Raw genomic sequence first — 15,765 nt, 5'->3', positions numbered from 1 at the left:
TATTCTAATTAATAACAGATTTATTTATATACACATCTTTATCTCTCCAATTAAATATACGTTTATACTTTCTGTATCTGTTTTTTTTTTTTTTATCATGAAACACTCGCTCGTGACTCGCGAAAAAAAATGATGATCCCATTCCTCCAAACACGCGAAGGATGATTTAGTAGAAATTCAAACCATTAATTCAAAGCATGTATCTAAAAGTTTGTGGCAGTTTTCAGCATTGGATAGCATAATTAAAGAGAGAATAAAACTGGACTCATACTAAAGTTTCCTAGCATGTAAAACAATAAATGGAATGGGGAAGAAATACAAGAGATAGAAGCATGATCATTTCCTGTCATACAAGTTCTCTAGACCACTCAATCACAGTCATACGAAGCTATATATCTTGAAGATCTCTATTGTGTGACTGAAGAACTGAAATTATAGCTTGAGCTGATACTGCAAATTTCCATATTGGAGGCAGCAATGTATGGTTCAGGGTTTGAGGGAACAGGCGTGTTAGTTTCCAGCATATTCACAATCTGATCCATTGTTGGCCTAGCATGCAATACTGGATGAGCACAGATAAGAGCAACGTGCACATATCTTTCCATCACTTCTGGCAACCCCAGCTCAGGCAGGTTATCTTCGATGATATCCAATCCTCTCCCTTCCTTGGCGAGCGACCACGCCCAATCTGTCAAAAGAGAAACATTTCCCTCGTTGTTTTCACAAGCCTTTTTTCCACTCAGAAGCTCAAGAAGCACAACTCCGAAGCTGTAGACATCGCTTCTTTCGGTTAAAGTCCCATACAAGGCATACTCCGGGGCGACGTAGCCGAGAGTCCCGGCAACTCTTGTGCTCAAATGTGTCATTCCCTGTGAATTGAACCTTGCAAGGCCAAAATCTGCAACTTTTGCCTCGAAGTTGGCATCCAAAAGTATATTGCTAGCTTTAATATCCCTGTGGATGATTGCTGGATGCACCCCATAGTGTAAATAAGCCAAACCCCGTGCGGTTCCGAGGGCGATCTTCTGACGAATCGGCCAGCTAAGTTTCATTTTTCCTGATTCAAAAAGATGGTTGTAGAGACTTCCATTATGCATCAAATCGCACACAATGATCCTTTGATGAGCTTCTGGAGGAACTTTTGTGGTGCAATAGCCTCTTAAAGCAACAAGATTGACATGCCTCACACTGGCTATGATTTCCACTTCGTGTGCAAAAGTTGCATCGCCACTACCAGAACAGTTCTTGAACCTCTTGAATGCAACTTCAGACCCATCCGGTAACATCCCTTTGTAAACATTCCCATAACCTCCTTTGCCAATAATATTATGTCTAGAGAAATTCATTGTTGCCTTCGTGATTTCCTCGATTTTGAATTTGACTATATTAGTGCTTCTAATGTGCAATCCAAACCCAAGATCCAAACTAGCGTCCTCTAGATCTGGACTGATCTTTTCCTTGTCACTTTTCCCGTGTAGCTTCCAGCGTAAGCACACTGCAATAAAGCTCCCCAAGACACCAAACACGGAACCCACAGCAATGCCAGCAATCACAGCCTTGTGATGCTTAGTGGTGGTGGACTTCACTGAATACTTAAGCCTGAACAAGCACTTTGCAGTTCCGGGGTCTGTTGGTCCCAACAGATTAATAATGGCTGCTGCATACATAGACAGATAGCCAGAACAATCTGAGGCATTCACAGGTTGAGGATCACGAAGATACAGATCCCCAAGACTCAACAATTTCTTGGTACAAGAACCACAAGCAAGGTCATCATCCAGAGATCGATTACAATAAAGCTTCATCTCTTGCAACTTGGACTCGGGAAATTTGATCTCAAACTGTGCCACAGATGTAATATTCATACATTCCTTTGAAATCCATCCAGCCTGATAACCACAGCCAGACTGGATATCAAGACCATCTGAAACCTCGCGAATCACTCTCCGATATGATTGCCAACATGCCTGAATTGTATCAGGAGGAGATCTGACACCTCGCGAATCACGTTCCGATATGAGTTCCAACATGCCTGAATTGTATCAGGAGGAGGAAAAAAGGACCTGGTGGTTCGCAGATATTCTGACCGAACAAAACGAATTCCATCAGGAACGAATTGACATTGATTAGGCAGATCAATAAATGAATGTTTCGGACGAGCTTTACTGACTAATTCACGAATGACACTGTAGTTTAATGGGCAAGAGGCTTCAAAAAGGTTTCTGTTTGAGATTTCCCGGCAATTAGCAATTTGAAAACAGAATTCTGAAAGGGCTAAGAGCAGGACTAATTGAAAAACCTTGAACTGAAAGAGGAACATGTCTGAGTTATGGTTTCATAGGATCTGAAAACCATGATTCCAACCTTAACTTTCATGGAGATGGATAATCATAACCTTAAATCTACCTTTGTCAATGTCTAAGCATCAATGACCTTTGTTGGCAGTCAGTGATTGGGCGGCAAGAGATAGAACGAGTCTTCAACTTATTCTTTAAGCGAGGATTACCTCATTTGTCTATGCTGATGTTGATTCCCTAACAACTGCATTCTTTGTAGCCCGTGTGACTACACAGGATACTAATTTAACATATGGTTTTTAACACTTAGCTATCAACATGGAACCTTTTAAAACTATGAAATGAAAATTTTGAATCAGTCTATGAAGATACCTAGAGGGACAATCTTTATATACTGGCATACAGTTAATTTATATTACAACTTTTAATTATAGGGTATTTAGGTTGTGAAGTTTAGCTTAGATGATTTTTATATTATAGTTATTAAAGCGATTTACTGTTTAATTTAAAAGGCATACGAGAATGTGGTGTAAAATATATTTTAAAAATTTTATTTTTTTTTGCTAAAAATAAAAAAAATTTGTATGTTTTGATTTATTTTGATGCGATAATTTTAAAAATAATTTTTAAAAAATAAAAAATATTATTTTTATATATTTTAACATGAAAAATATTTTAAAAAGTAATCACAAATATAACCACACTCCCAGCAAACTTAGATGTACCACAAAACTTGATTTAAGCTGGATTTTTTTTTGAATTTGATTGATTCAATTAAAATTAGGTTTAGTCAAATTTAATGAGTTTTAATTTTTATCTAAAATAACATCATTTATTTAATTTAAAACATTATTATTTTTATATCAAGAGCCCAAACAAGGTCCAACAACTATGCTTTGGACTACTATGCTCCAATAAAACAAAGTCGGATGCTATGAAACCAAATAGCAAATACAAGAAGACAATCATCTTTTATTTATCTTATTGGACACTGAAATTATACTTGAAATCCATGAATAGTACATGTCATCTTCTTTGTACATGACTATTGTTACGAGGTTTCAACATACCATCTTGCAAGGATGACCTGAGCTAAGTTTTGAATTGAATTAAAAACAATATTGTTTTAATAAAATTCAGTTGATCCAGCTAGACATGATCTAGATCCAACCAAATCAATTCTAATTTTTTTATATTACTTTAAAAAATAATTGATTCAAGTTAATTTAATTCAATAATTCCTAGCCTTTTTCAAGTCATCCGATCCGACAACTAGGATAAATTACTCAACTTTCAGAACCAGGAACAGACTAGAATTCCCACAGAAGGTATTCAACAGAAAGAAATGATGATGAATGCCGGCCCAACAAAAAAAATGGCGAAGGTCAAGGTCCCATGAGAATGAAATTGTTCCATGGGGAACTCGAGTTCTGGAAACATAATAAAATTGGAACCAAAACGCGGTCAAACACGCCAAAAATCTGATTTTTAAGCAACATTCATGACTTTCTTCACACCCTACAGTTACTTTTGGAGGAGACTAGCATCCTTGAAGTTGAAGTATTCATACCTGATTTTTAAAGTTTTGAGACTCTTGAATGCTGATGTTAGGATTCGGTAATGTTTAGGATTGTAGTTGGGTTGTATTTTAAATAAAAAATAAAAAAAATAAAATTAATAATTTTAGTGTTTTTATTGTTTTAATGTATTAATATAAAAAAAAAATTTCAAATAAAAAATATTTTAGAAAATATCTTATACCATAATCTCAAACACTACCTCCCTTAAACTTGGTTAATAATTTTATAAGATTCAAAGTGAAGCAATAAATATCTATGAAACTTGGGTATATAAATTCCAAGGTTATCATCTTAAATTATAGAGAAAAATCCTAATAAAACTAAGATATCAACTGTATATTTGTATAGAAGCAAAAACTAAACCAACTAAAAAAATCCAAAATTATAAGAATTCAAAATTAAATAGAAAAAGAATTAAAGCAACAAAAATGGGAGTCTTAGGGCCTAATTTGAGGGACTCCTTATTTTTGGTTTAAATCATTGCTAATTATAGCGAGATAACCTCTTGTAGAACTAGTTCTGTTGTATAGTATAATTTTTTTAAACAAATGAATTGACCCAATAGTTAAATATAAATTAAGTTATAGCAGATTTTGTTAGGCTACGATGATGTTTGACAAGTTCAATCCTCTTCAAGATTTTAATTTATTTATCTGATTCATAAACATACTTTGTAACACATTCAACGTCACAGAGTAAATGCAATTACTTAAGAATCAATTTTCACCTCCAAAAAAGGAAAGATAAAATGTAGCAAAGCTAACCCACCCCTGAAAAAACTCGAAAAAATATTTGTAAATAACTATTTATCCGATCCAAGTCCTCAAGAGAACGTTGTTAAAGTATATGGACCCAGGATTTTACGAAAAAGTTTATGGTTAAAATCCTCACAAGAATGGATCTAAAAATTTAAGAATTGATTATATTAAATTTTGAGAGATAGCTTAACTAATTAGATTTTAAATTTATTTTTTAATAATTATAAAAATTTGAGTATATTTAAAATTATTGTAAACTAATATAATTATTAATTTTAAAATTTATAAAATTAATTAAGATGTACTCAAGTATACCAAAATATTTATATTAAAAAAATAAAGAAAAAAAGAAAAAGAAAGAGAAGAGAGCAACCGATTACATTGTGCAACTCAAACGGACCGTAGCATGATGCAAGCCCCTGCAAGACGAGCCCAGTTCTATAAGGAAGGTTCCAAGAGAGCCAGTGGTTAGGCCTTCTATGCCAGTTTTGGGAAGAAATCGCAGGCAAAATTTGATCTCTATGATTGTTTTTTCATTGGCTTCCTTTGGAGACAAGAATTCAAGATAAACTTGGTTAATGATTAAAAAAAAATGAAAGATGAAGTATAGGTGCAACAACAAACCAATCAAAACAAAAATTACTCTTGACTACAAAAATAAACAGGAGACTTTCTCTTAATATATTTTTAAGATTTGGAATTTTTTGTCAAGTGATAATGAATATATTCAATTGGATGCCCTTTTCATCGGCATCGGACTCCACTGATTTATTAGACCTTGAATTGTTCTGGATTAAAAAAATAAAAATAAAAACCCTAGTCAAAAACATGCATTAAAGCTAATCAATTGAAGTTTGACATTGTTAAAACTAGACCTTCATCCCATGAATTTTTTTTAAATTCAAGGTTGATCTTTAAAATCGTGATGCAAATCTTGTTTGAAATTGAGTTTTAAATATCCCTTCAGTCTGCTATCAATGTTCAGCCCATACATATAATTAATGTTTCTAGTATAGAACTATTTTCGTAATACTTATTATCAAACACTTTCATTACAATTATTAATCATAAATTGATCTTCATTATCAAACAAAAATCACAATATTAATCCCAAACCGATATGAAATTAAAAGAAAAAACTATCTATTGAAAAATTAAAAAAGCATATCATGGTAGCACTACCTCTACAGATTTGGAACTTGTGAAAAGATTAATTAAAACCCCACGTAAAGTTTTCGAGACGAGGATGCTAATTAACAAGCATAAGGAGGATATGCCAGTAATAAGTAAAATATACATAACAATATTTTGGGAGATGCTGGCTGGAAGTTTTCTCCTGAGAAATCTGCCCAAACCTCTTACAAAGATGCCCAGTAATGCACTACGTTTGCAGCAGGAACCAATTACGCATGCATCCATCGCAAGTTTACTGAATAAGAAGCCTAATACAAGGCAAAGATAAGTAGCCCCTGTGTGGTTAGATGGTCCTGCAATATCTCTGTTGTTTTCCTCCTTGTGTTTTGTTTTTGCTTCTGTTTGTGTTAACTACGTTAGATGTGAATTATTGATTTTAAAGAAAAAGAATTCAGTTTGGGCAGAGGTTGGTTCTCTTCCCTTAGGATCATTGTTAACTTAGCAAACAAACTCTATGCATAGTCAGTATCTCACTGAAGTCTTGTGTGTATGAAGAGCATATATAATAAGAAGTACTTGAGACTCGTGACAAAGGATTTTAGTTATCATGCATGCTAGCTTTGTGAAAACTCCAATTGCTCGAGTTGCATGAAAACTCTCTTTTCTAATTAGTGGTTGGTGATTGAGCCTTTCGATACATTCGTTGTTTATACCTCGCCCCCTGCTTGAAGTGCTAGCTAAAGAAGATGATACCTCGCCACCTGCTTGAAGTGCTAGCTAAAGAAGATGGCTCAAGGGATTTCCACCTGAGAACTAATTTTACTTTTTGTCAGATTATCCTACAGTCATCAATCTTTAACCCTATTGTGCATTTTAGTTATTGCTTTTTCTACTCTCGTTTTCTTTTTACGCTGCGGCAGCTCGATCTCTCCAATTGTCTGTCCATGCGTTCTAACACACAAAGTATATATATACGCTCGAGATGTTGGGATTTTATGGCATTTGTCTGCAAGGATTTCAATTATGATCTGTCTTTTGTGACTGTCAACTGGTATCATGACATCTATTTTGTTTAAAATTTTCTGTTTATGGATTCACTCTCTAATTCTCATCTAGATTTATGATTTTGGGCCAGCAAAGTGGCTACAGACACATTAGAATCACCATAATGTCGTTTATTGATGCACTCTGTAAATGGGCAATCCCAGAAAAGAAAATATCTATCAGTCAATGACATGTTTTGCTGTCTATTCAGACGTGGTTACAAGATTCGTGTATTTCATTTCGTGGGAATAGCAACAGAACTTTTGCTATGTAAATTTAGCCTATATTCTAGTGAAAGACTGATGTGAGTGTTCATGGTGTTGCCGTGTTGGTTATGCTGAAAAGGGAAGGTGATCGAGCCATTAAATGGAAATGGCTATTAGATCAATTCAAGAAGACTAATTATAGTGTTCCCTTCGTTTTCCATGGCAGGACACGGCCTGTCTTTCATTGATATAGTTAAGCAAACTTACCATTTTTGTGTCCTGTGTGCCTTGGCTTGCCTTCCATTCTGTACTTTCTAACGGAATCATGTTTGGATAATTTTTTAACGATTCAGTTAAATCCAAATCGTTTTCAATAGATGCTTGTGTAAACAATTCGTATTCTGAAGCCAGATTGGTTCAAAATCTAGTTCAAGATTCATCATCCAATCTGGTTCGATTCCTAATATTCAGTTGCGTGGTTCAAGGCATGTTGACTCTTCCATGGAATAGGAGAAGAGTGCATGAAAAGGCCCATAGAATTTTCTTGAGAGCCAAGCCGACATGGCTTTTGTTTCAAACAAGGCGGCCGGAATTTATGTCTTACAGAGACCGGTGGATAATGGTGACTAACTACGATATCAGGAAGACACGACTTCGTGTTTGACAAGACATAGTTGTCGAGCAAATCAAAGCCAGAGTTCCTTTCCACTGTCCAATGATAGAATAAGATAGTGAAAACCACCTAAAAATAATCCTTTTATTTTATTTTATTTTTCTTCCTTGCCATTCCCTTTCTTCTGAATGAGGTATGGAAGATGTCAACACATTTATCCACAAATTTATTGAATGGCCCAACGCATGTATTTTCTTAATCACTTGTATTTATTAGCTTCATAATCCCATTAAATTTGGCAAGTGAAATAAGTGCACTAAATATGTTAATCCCATTATCTTCCCCTGAAATTATCAAGAAAAAAAAAAGAACTCTTTAATTATACTGGAAGAAATAGTACAAAATTTATATAGCCAAAAAATAAAAATAAAAATAAATAACTTTTATTTTGAAATAGAAAATCCCCTCACATTTACCTACCTTCAGAGCATATATCACTTGGTTAAACACTAGAAGAAGAAAAAAAAAACCATTGGTCAATTCCACCGAATTACTCTATGGTGTGGAAGCCTATTTTATTTTCCAAAAGAGATATATATATCTTTTTTTTATTATTTTTTAATTCCCCCCTCCCGGTAATACAATCCCTTCCCAAATTTAGTGACGACATGTAGCACTAGCAATCATTGAAAAATACACACTAATCTGATCTGATTTAAAATATTAAACTGTACACTGTACACTTTATTATAACATGAAAGGGTGATATGAGAAAGTGGATATACACTAGTTGCTTTATTTATTAGCAGCGCTATTATTAATCTAGGGCCGATTCGGTGGATTAAAGAAAGTCGCAATGGAGTGAATTGGTATTATCTAGAAATAAATTTAGATATGTAATTTTTTAAAATAAATTATTTATCTTGATTTATACATTTTTTTATTTTTAATTATTATTTATCATTTTTTATTTATTAACCAACTTGATTCTCGATTTATTTAATTACATATATATATATAAAAAAATTTATTTTTACTTAAAAATTTCTTAACTAAAATTTTTTTATTTTTACTTAAAAATTTCTTAACTACAAAAAGTATTGAATATATATATATATATATATATTGATTTACAATGAAATACGGGTCAAGTATCTAGTTTATATATATGAATTGTCCATTTCTAACAATAAAAAGAAAATAAAAATAAATTAAAAAAAAAACAAAAAACTTATCTACATTAAATTAAATTATTATTTATTTTTCAAAATATTCAAAATTAGATTAGATGGATAGCATAACCAATTAAAACTCTAGATACATTAATCTCCAAACATTTCATTTTTTTATATTAAAACAATTAAAAAAAATTAGTAACCCAAAAACAAGTTCAAATCTAAGTTACATTGAATTAACATACCCAGCCCCAAATATCAAGCATTAAAATATATAATTTCCCATACTCCACTCGTAAAAATAAATGATGAAAAAACTTTATATTCTTAATATACCAACTGGGAAACATTTCTTTAACCCCCAAAGTAAAAGAAAAATTAAAAAAAAATCGAATTTGTCATTTCATTGAACTTCAAGGACCCCATTGAAATTCCCCAAAATCTTACCTGCCACTTCAAAAAAACTCCATAAAACAAAACAACCACAAGCGCTCTCAAATAGGGCGTCTCCAACACGCGCTTACACAGATTTCCATTTCCATCAACAAGATGTAAACACAAAATCAAAGCCAAGAACTCCAAGAAACCGTCTCTCTCTCTCTCTCTCTCTCTGAAGTCAATACTCAAACAATAATCCACCTAACCAAACTCGGCCTATCTCTCTCTCTCTCTATTACACATCGCTGGAAAAATTAGACTCAATTTTTCACCGGAACTTGCTATTCTTATCCAATTTATGTGATCGATCGCCGGTAGCCGGTGACTGTCTGATTTACTATTTTTTATCTCTTGATTATTATGAAGAATAATAGCAACAAAGGAGAAAGCAATAGCAGCAGCAGTCACAGTAACAGTAAAAACAACCGGTTCATTCCAAATTCTTTGAAATTCATTTCTTCTTGCATTAAAACCGCTTCTTCCGGTGTCCGGTCAACCAGCGCTTCTGTTGCTGCTTCCATCTCCGGTGACCACCACGACCGCAAAGACCAGGTTCAGTTCTTTCCTTGATTTTTTTTGGTAATTTTTATGCTTTTTATTTGATTTTGTAGTTTATGTTACTTTATTTTAGTTGTCGAATTTAATAATTTGAACTTAAATATGTTTTTTTAATTTAATGAATATTCAATGTTACTGTTTGTTTGGTTGCTAAAAAAGATGTATGAAATTAAAGAAACGGAAATGATGATTGCAGCATAGTTTAGTTTAGGTTTTTAGTTGTTAACCAAACAGGGCACTAAAATTTAAATTTTGAAAAGACGTGGTTTAGTTATTCTATTCTATTCTATTTTTATTTCATTTTTTTAAAGTAGTCTAAGGGTTTACTAATGAATTATCTCGGAATTTCAAGATTGATTGATTTATTTATTTCCTGTGAAATTAGTAGATTTAAGTTACTTGGCATTACTGTAATTGTAGGGGTTTATTAGAAAAGTCGATAGGATTGCGTGTATTTTCGGATGTTTCTTGCGAGCTTTGCTGGTGAAGTCGATTGTCATGGAATTAAGTGACTTGAGATCGAATGGGAGGGGTGAAGTGACTGGGTTTCTTATAGAATATAGATGCTTAAAATTTTGTGGAGAGTTAGAGAAAGAACTGCAATGCCGGGTTGTGATATTGGAAATGCTTTTTTGACAGGCAATGGTGCTAGTTTGATGTTTTGTTGGCTTGCAATTTTCGCTTAGAGCTGTTTGGTTTCTTTTAATTGTGCTGCATTTCGATTCATACCTTACATGCAGTGATTTGGTATTTTATTGTTTGGTGAAACAGGTGCTCTGGGCTTCATTTGACAAGCTAGAGCTTGGTCCTGGTTCCTCGAGGAACGTTCTTTTACTTGGGTACTCCAGTGGCTTTCAAGTCATTGATGTTGAAGATGCCTCTAACATCACGGAACTAGTGTCTAGACATGATGATCCAGTTACATTTTTACAAATGCAGCCCCTCCCTGCAAAGTCTGAAGGTTGCAAAGGAGAGGGATATAGGGCATCACATCCTTTGCTCTTGGTTGTTGCATGTGATGAATCAAAGAGCTCAGGTCCAATTCTCAGTGGGAGAGATGCATTTAATGAGCCTCATATGGGAAATGTTGCCATCTCTCCGACTATTGTTAGGTTTTACTCGCTGAGGTCTCATAATTATGTTCATGTTCTGCGATTCCGTTCAACTGTCTATATGGTTAGAAGCAGTTGGCGGATCGTTGCTGTGGGTCTTGCAACACAAGTAAGCATAAGCTTTACCTAAGATGCTTTTCACAGTAACTTCTAGTGTATTCATATATGCTGCTAGTTTTTGTGGAGTTTTCACCAGTTCCTTTGAAAACCCAGAATAATCACACATGGGATGGTTGCTGTGCTGCTCCTAGTTAATGAAGACATCTATTGGATGAAGTTTTATCATCTACTAATTGAAGATTGTGTAAATTAATTATGGCTTGCTTAATTAGTGGAGCTAAGCGATTGAAACACTCTTGATATCTTTTCTTTTTTTTCTGATTGTGCTGGCAGATATACTGCTTCGATGCCCTCACTTTTGAGAACAAATTCAGTGTTCTCACCTATCCTGTCCCTCAATTGGGAGGTCAAGGAATGGTTGGGGTTAATATTGGCTATGGTCCTATGGCTGTGGGTCCTAGGTGGTTAGCCTATGCTTCTGACAACCCTCTGGTGTTAAATACAGGCCGCTTGAGTCCTCAAAGTCTTACTCCTCTGGGTGTAAGTCCATCAAGTTCACCTGGCAGTGGGAGTCTGGTAGCTCGGTATGCCATGGAATCTAGTAAGCAATTAGCTACTGGTTTAATAAATTTGGGAGACATGGGCTACAAAACTCTGTCTAGATATTGCCATGATCTTATGCCTGATGGTTCTAGTTCTCCTGTATCTTCAAACTCAAGCTGGAAAGTTGGTCGTGGGGCAACAAATTCAGCAGATACAGATACTGCTGGAATGGTTAGTTTTCAACAAGCTGAGAACTGGAACTTTATTTGGAGTATGCAATGATGTGACTGAAAATTAAAAACTAGTTTTCATGTCCTGGCTTATATGTTTCATTCTTCCAATGAAATTATGCTCTTAAGTTATATTTTGCTTTGTCTTCCAATATAAAGGTATGTCTTTTACTTTTCTAGACATTTAAGTACCAGAAGCACATGACAGAAAGTATCTGGTGTTAACATTCAAGTGTAACTCCAATATTTTCTCTCTTACTTAAATGTTCTATTGCAGGTAGTTGTGAAAGATTTTGTTTCCAGAGCTGTGATATCTCAATTTAGAGCTCATACTAGTCCAATTTCTGCTCTGTGTTTTGATCCAAGTGGTACACTTTTGGTCACTGCCTCTATTCATGGGAACAATATAAATATTTTTCGGATTATGCCATCCTGCTCTCAGAGTGGACAAGGCGCTAAGAATTATGATTGGAGCTCTTCTCATGTTCACCTTTACAAGCTCCATCGTGGCATTACCCCCGCTGTAAGTTCCTTCTTTCCCTAGCTCTCAATATCATTGTTGCCTGTATTTTTATAGAGCATATTGCTTTGTGTTTGTCATACAGATTATACAAGACATTTGCTTTAGTCATTACAGTCAGTGGATTGCCATTGTTTCATCCAGGGGAACTTGCCATATTTTTGTGCTTTCCCCTTTTGGTGGTGAGAATGTTCTTCAAATACATAATTCCCATGTTGACGGGCCAGCTCTTTTGCCTGTTGTATCCTTACCATGGTGGTCCACTCCATCTTTCCTGGTAAACCAGCATTCTTTTTCTTCATCGCCGCCATCACCTGTTACCCTCTCTGTGGTGAGCAGAATTAAAAATAACAACTCTGGATGGCTCAACACAGTTAGCAATGCTACTTCTTCTGCAGCCGGAAAGGCTTCAATTCCATCTGGTGCTATAGCTGCTGTTTTTCATAGTTGTGGGCCCCAAGATTCGCAATCTGCTCACTTGAGAAAAGTTAACTCTTTGGAGCACCTAATGGTTTACACTCCTTGTGGTCATGTAGTTCAATATAAACTGTTGTCATCAGTGGGTGGAGAGCCATGTGAAATTGCTTCAAGAAATGGGCCAGCTTCTTCAGTGCACATGCAAGATGATGAATTAAGAGTGAATGTTGAACCCATCCAATGGTGGGATGTTTGCCGAAGAGCAGATTGGCCTGAAAGGGAGGAATGCATTTCTGGAATCACTCGTAGAGGACAAGAAACTAAAGAGACAGTCATGGACACGTCTGATTGTGAGGATGATGGTATTGCGCATTCAAAATTGGTAATGTCCCACGAACCATCTCATTGGTATCTCTCCAATGCAGAGGTGCAGATGAGCTTTTGGAGAATACAACTTTGGCAGAAATCTAAGGTATTTTTCAGAAGATCATTACACAGTGTTTCAACTTATCATGTTTCAACTTTGCTTATATTCAATCCCCTCTATGCTTTAGATGTATTTCTATACAATGAGTCATCTGGGGCCTAAAGAAGAGAACATCAGTGAAGATCAAACTGATCAAGAGATTGAAATAGAGAAGGTTCCTGTTCATGAGGTTGAGATTAGGCGGAAGGACCTGCTGCCTGTTTTTGACCATTTTCACAGGTCTCCTGAATGGAGCGAACGGTAATTCACAAGTTTTTCTGCATTGTAGTTATGGTAACTGTGAATAATTGTTAAGTGATGTTACCTCAATCATTTTTCTTGCATATTCACGTGTCTTAGTTGTTCTATTTTAAGAGCGCATCACACCCCACTTCAGCTGTTTCTTTTTAGCAATGGTAAGTTGGAGGCTGTTCGTAAAATTCTCACATTGAGCTTGCTAATCGTGCAAGAGTGAAAACAAAGATGCAAGGCTTGTTCCCACTGAATAATGGTATTGTAGAGTGAAAACTAAATTTGCTCGCACCTGAGACTCTTTTAGCGCTTCGTTTCGCACATATTTCTTGTTGGGAACTCTCTCAGTTATTCCATTTTGCATTTCTTGAATTTTTCTTTTTTTTTCTGACAATTACTACAAAGCTCATTGACATTAAATTTTCTGTGACCTTCAGAAGAATGGAAGCATTAAAGGAAGAGGGCCTTAGAATGAAATTTTTTTTGAGAAACAACTAGTTAAAAAACTGTTAGACAGGTGACAAATGATTTATGCTTCTTAATAATATGGGAAATTTAGCAAAATATTTTCATCCATGCTCTGAGTTTGTTATACTCATCAAAGGTTTTGCACTCTTTAATTCAAAGCTTCTATGCATCTCTTATTTTGTCTTCTTGCATGGAATTTGAAATTTTATTGGATTTGTTTTGCAACTGAGTAACTCTTAACATATCATTGGAAGAAAAAATTTTGATGGTGGTTGCTTAAGGGGGTAGGGGTAGGAAGTGGGCAAATAGTGTGAAATATCCATCTAATCAATGTCTCCAAAATTTTCCTGCCCAGTGTGTCCATTTCAGATGTGAACTCAACTTTTAGTCTTGTGCAGGGGTCTTGGAGATGTAAGATACTCATCTTCATCTTCTGAATCTCGTGGAGTCAAAGAGTCTGAAGATGCTGTTATTTCTCACTCTGAGTTGGCCTCACCTGATTCAGCTCCAAGTTCAGATGGTGGTATGCCATTTTTTCAGTTTTTCAGTTTTATGGATTTTAGATATGATGTGACTTGTTTTAATCTTGACATGTTCACCAGGATCATCAACAAAATTTTATCCCTCCATGCTGCAAGCTGCTAATTCTAAAGCTGGTGAAAGAGGGATTTCTATGTTGGCATCACCCATCCTGTTTGAAAGCTCTATTAACAAAGATTTATGTTCAGTTTCATTCAAACAAGCTCAAATAGGTGCTTCTCCTGCTGAGAACAGTAATTTTGTCAATAGTAATGTAACATCTTTAACAAATGATCCACATACTGCTGGAAGAATGATTGCAAAAGAAGTTCAGTCATCAGAAAGTGGTGTCACCAGTGAAGCTTCAAACTTAAGTTCCATTCGATCAGAGTTGAGCATGAACATCATAGATGAGGGACCAGCAAATGATTCCCCAGATTTTGAGCTGTTTTTTCAAGAGGGTTACTGTAAAGTGTCAGACTTGAATGAATGTCAAGAATCAACTGAAGTTCTTACTTTTGTGGACAACAGCAGTAGTCCTTGTGATGTAGATAAATCTGAGGAAGATGGTGACAACGACGATATGCTTGGAGGTGTTTTTTCTTTCTCCGAAGAAGGTATGAATGCAAATGTTTTTCTTTTATGACATGAATATTGAACATAATTACTAAATATTTAAGATGTGGTTGCTGAATTTTGAGTATACAGTTTCTTGCTCCTCAATATTGCATAATTTATTTTTGCTTTTCTATGTTGATGTTATTGCCATCTACATTAGATTGCTTACATTTGTTTGGATTCTCAAACCCTTTGCATGTAACTGTATCAAGAATAGTTCCAAAAAAAGGAATGGGAGTATGTTTTGCACGCTTCAATTACAGTCAGCACGCATTGTGCTGTAATTTGTTCATACCCCATCTCTTGTAACGTTATTTAATTTGGCCCCCCTTGATTTTTTTTTTCTTGCTCCGCCCCTGCTGATGAGTTGGTCTTTTTATTTTGTTGGCAGGTTGATGTCCGTTTTCCTGTTCAAGTTCTGCTTAGTTCAAGCTGCCTTTCCTTACACTTCAATTTGTTCTGCAAAAGTCAGCCTAATGGGGTGGTTTGATACTAATTGATAAATGTGGGCAATAATTGCCTTTCAACAATGGAATGCTACTGACAGATTGATACGAGAAGTGAGATAATTCTGGCGGATATATTACGGCCAGTGCAAATGCCAGGCTTCTGCCCATCCAATTCTCATGTACATTTTGTAAATTGATATTCAAATACCAATGATTTGTGGGGAAAGCTTCTTTATGTGCTGTGGAACATTATTTGTTCTTCAAAGAAAAAGAAAAAAAAAATGAATATAGAAAAAAAATTGAAATCA

The 15,765-nt window shown here is 35.0% G+C and overlaps 2 protein-coding genes across 4 annotated transcripts; one reads left to right on the top strand and one right to left on the bottom strand.

The window, feature by feature from the left end:
- Nucleotides 1–206: 206 nt before the first annotated feature.
- Nucleotides 207–2,598, bottom strand: LOC105142799 (probable LRR receptor-like serine/threonine-protein kinase RKF3). Of its 3 annotated transcripts, XM_011050595.1 has the most exons (3): nucleotides 2,033–2,598; nucleotides 366–1,967; nucleotides 207–331 (listed from the first exon to the last, which is right to left on the bottom strand). In XM_011050595.1, the coding sequence occupies exons 1-2, from the start codon at nucleotides 2,318–2,320 to the stop codon at nucleotides 408–410; spliced, it is 1,848 nt and encodes a 615-aa protein (XP_011048897.1). In that variant the 5' UTR covers nucleotides 2,321–2,598; the 3' UTR covers nucleotides 207–331; nucleotides 366–407. The 3 variants fall into 3 exon arrangements, with proteins under 3 accessions (XP_011048897.1, XP_011048895.1, XP_011048896.1); XM_011050593.1 differs by having other exon boundaries at nucleotides 268–1,967; XM_011050594.1 differs by having other exon boundaries at nucleotides 268–1,931; nucleotides 1,997–2,597.
- Nucleotides 2,599–9,299: 6,701 nt separating this feature from the next.
- Nucleotides 9,300–15,765, top strand: LOC105142798 (autophagy-related protein 18h-like). Its single transcript, XM_011050592.1, has 9 exons — nucleotides 9,300–9,797; nucleotides 10,575–11,024; nucleotides 11,309–11,749; nucleotides 12,026–12,271; nucleotides 12,354–13,157; nucleotides 13,240–13,412; nucleotides 14,270–14,394; nucleotides 14,474–15,007; nucleotides 15,400–15,765. Exons 1-9 carry the CDS (start codon nucleotides 9,606–9,608, stop codon nucleotides 15,402–15,404), a joined length of 2,970 nt encoding a protein of 989 aa, XP_011048894.1. The 5' UTR covers nucleotides 9,300–9,605; the 3' UTR covers nucleotides 15,405–15,765.

Source organism: Populus euphratica, unplaced genomic scaffold (genome assembly GCF_000495115.2).
Source record: "Populus euphratica unplaced genomic scaffold, PopEup_1.0 scaffold146.1, whole genome shotgun sequence".
NCBI classification, from domain to species: Eukaryota; Viridiplantae; Streptophyta; class Magnoliopsida; order Malpighiales; family Salicaceae; genus Populus; species Populus euphratica.
The sequence above is the reverse complement of the archived record's forward strand: the minus strand, read 5'-3'. Positions and strand labels throughout refer to the sequence as shown.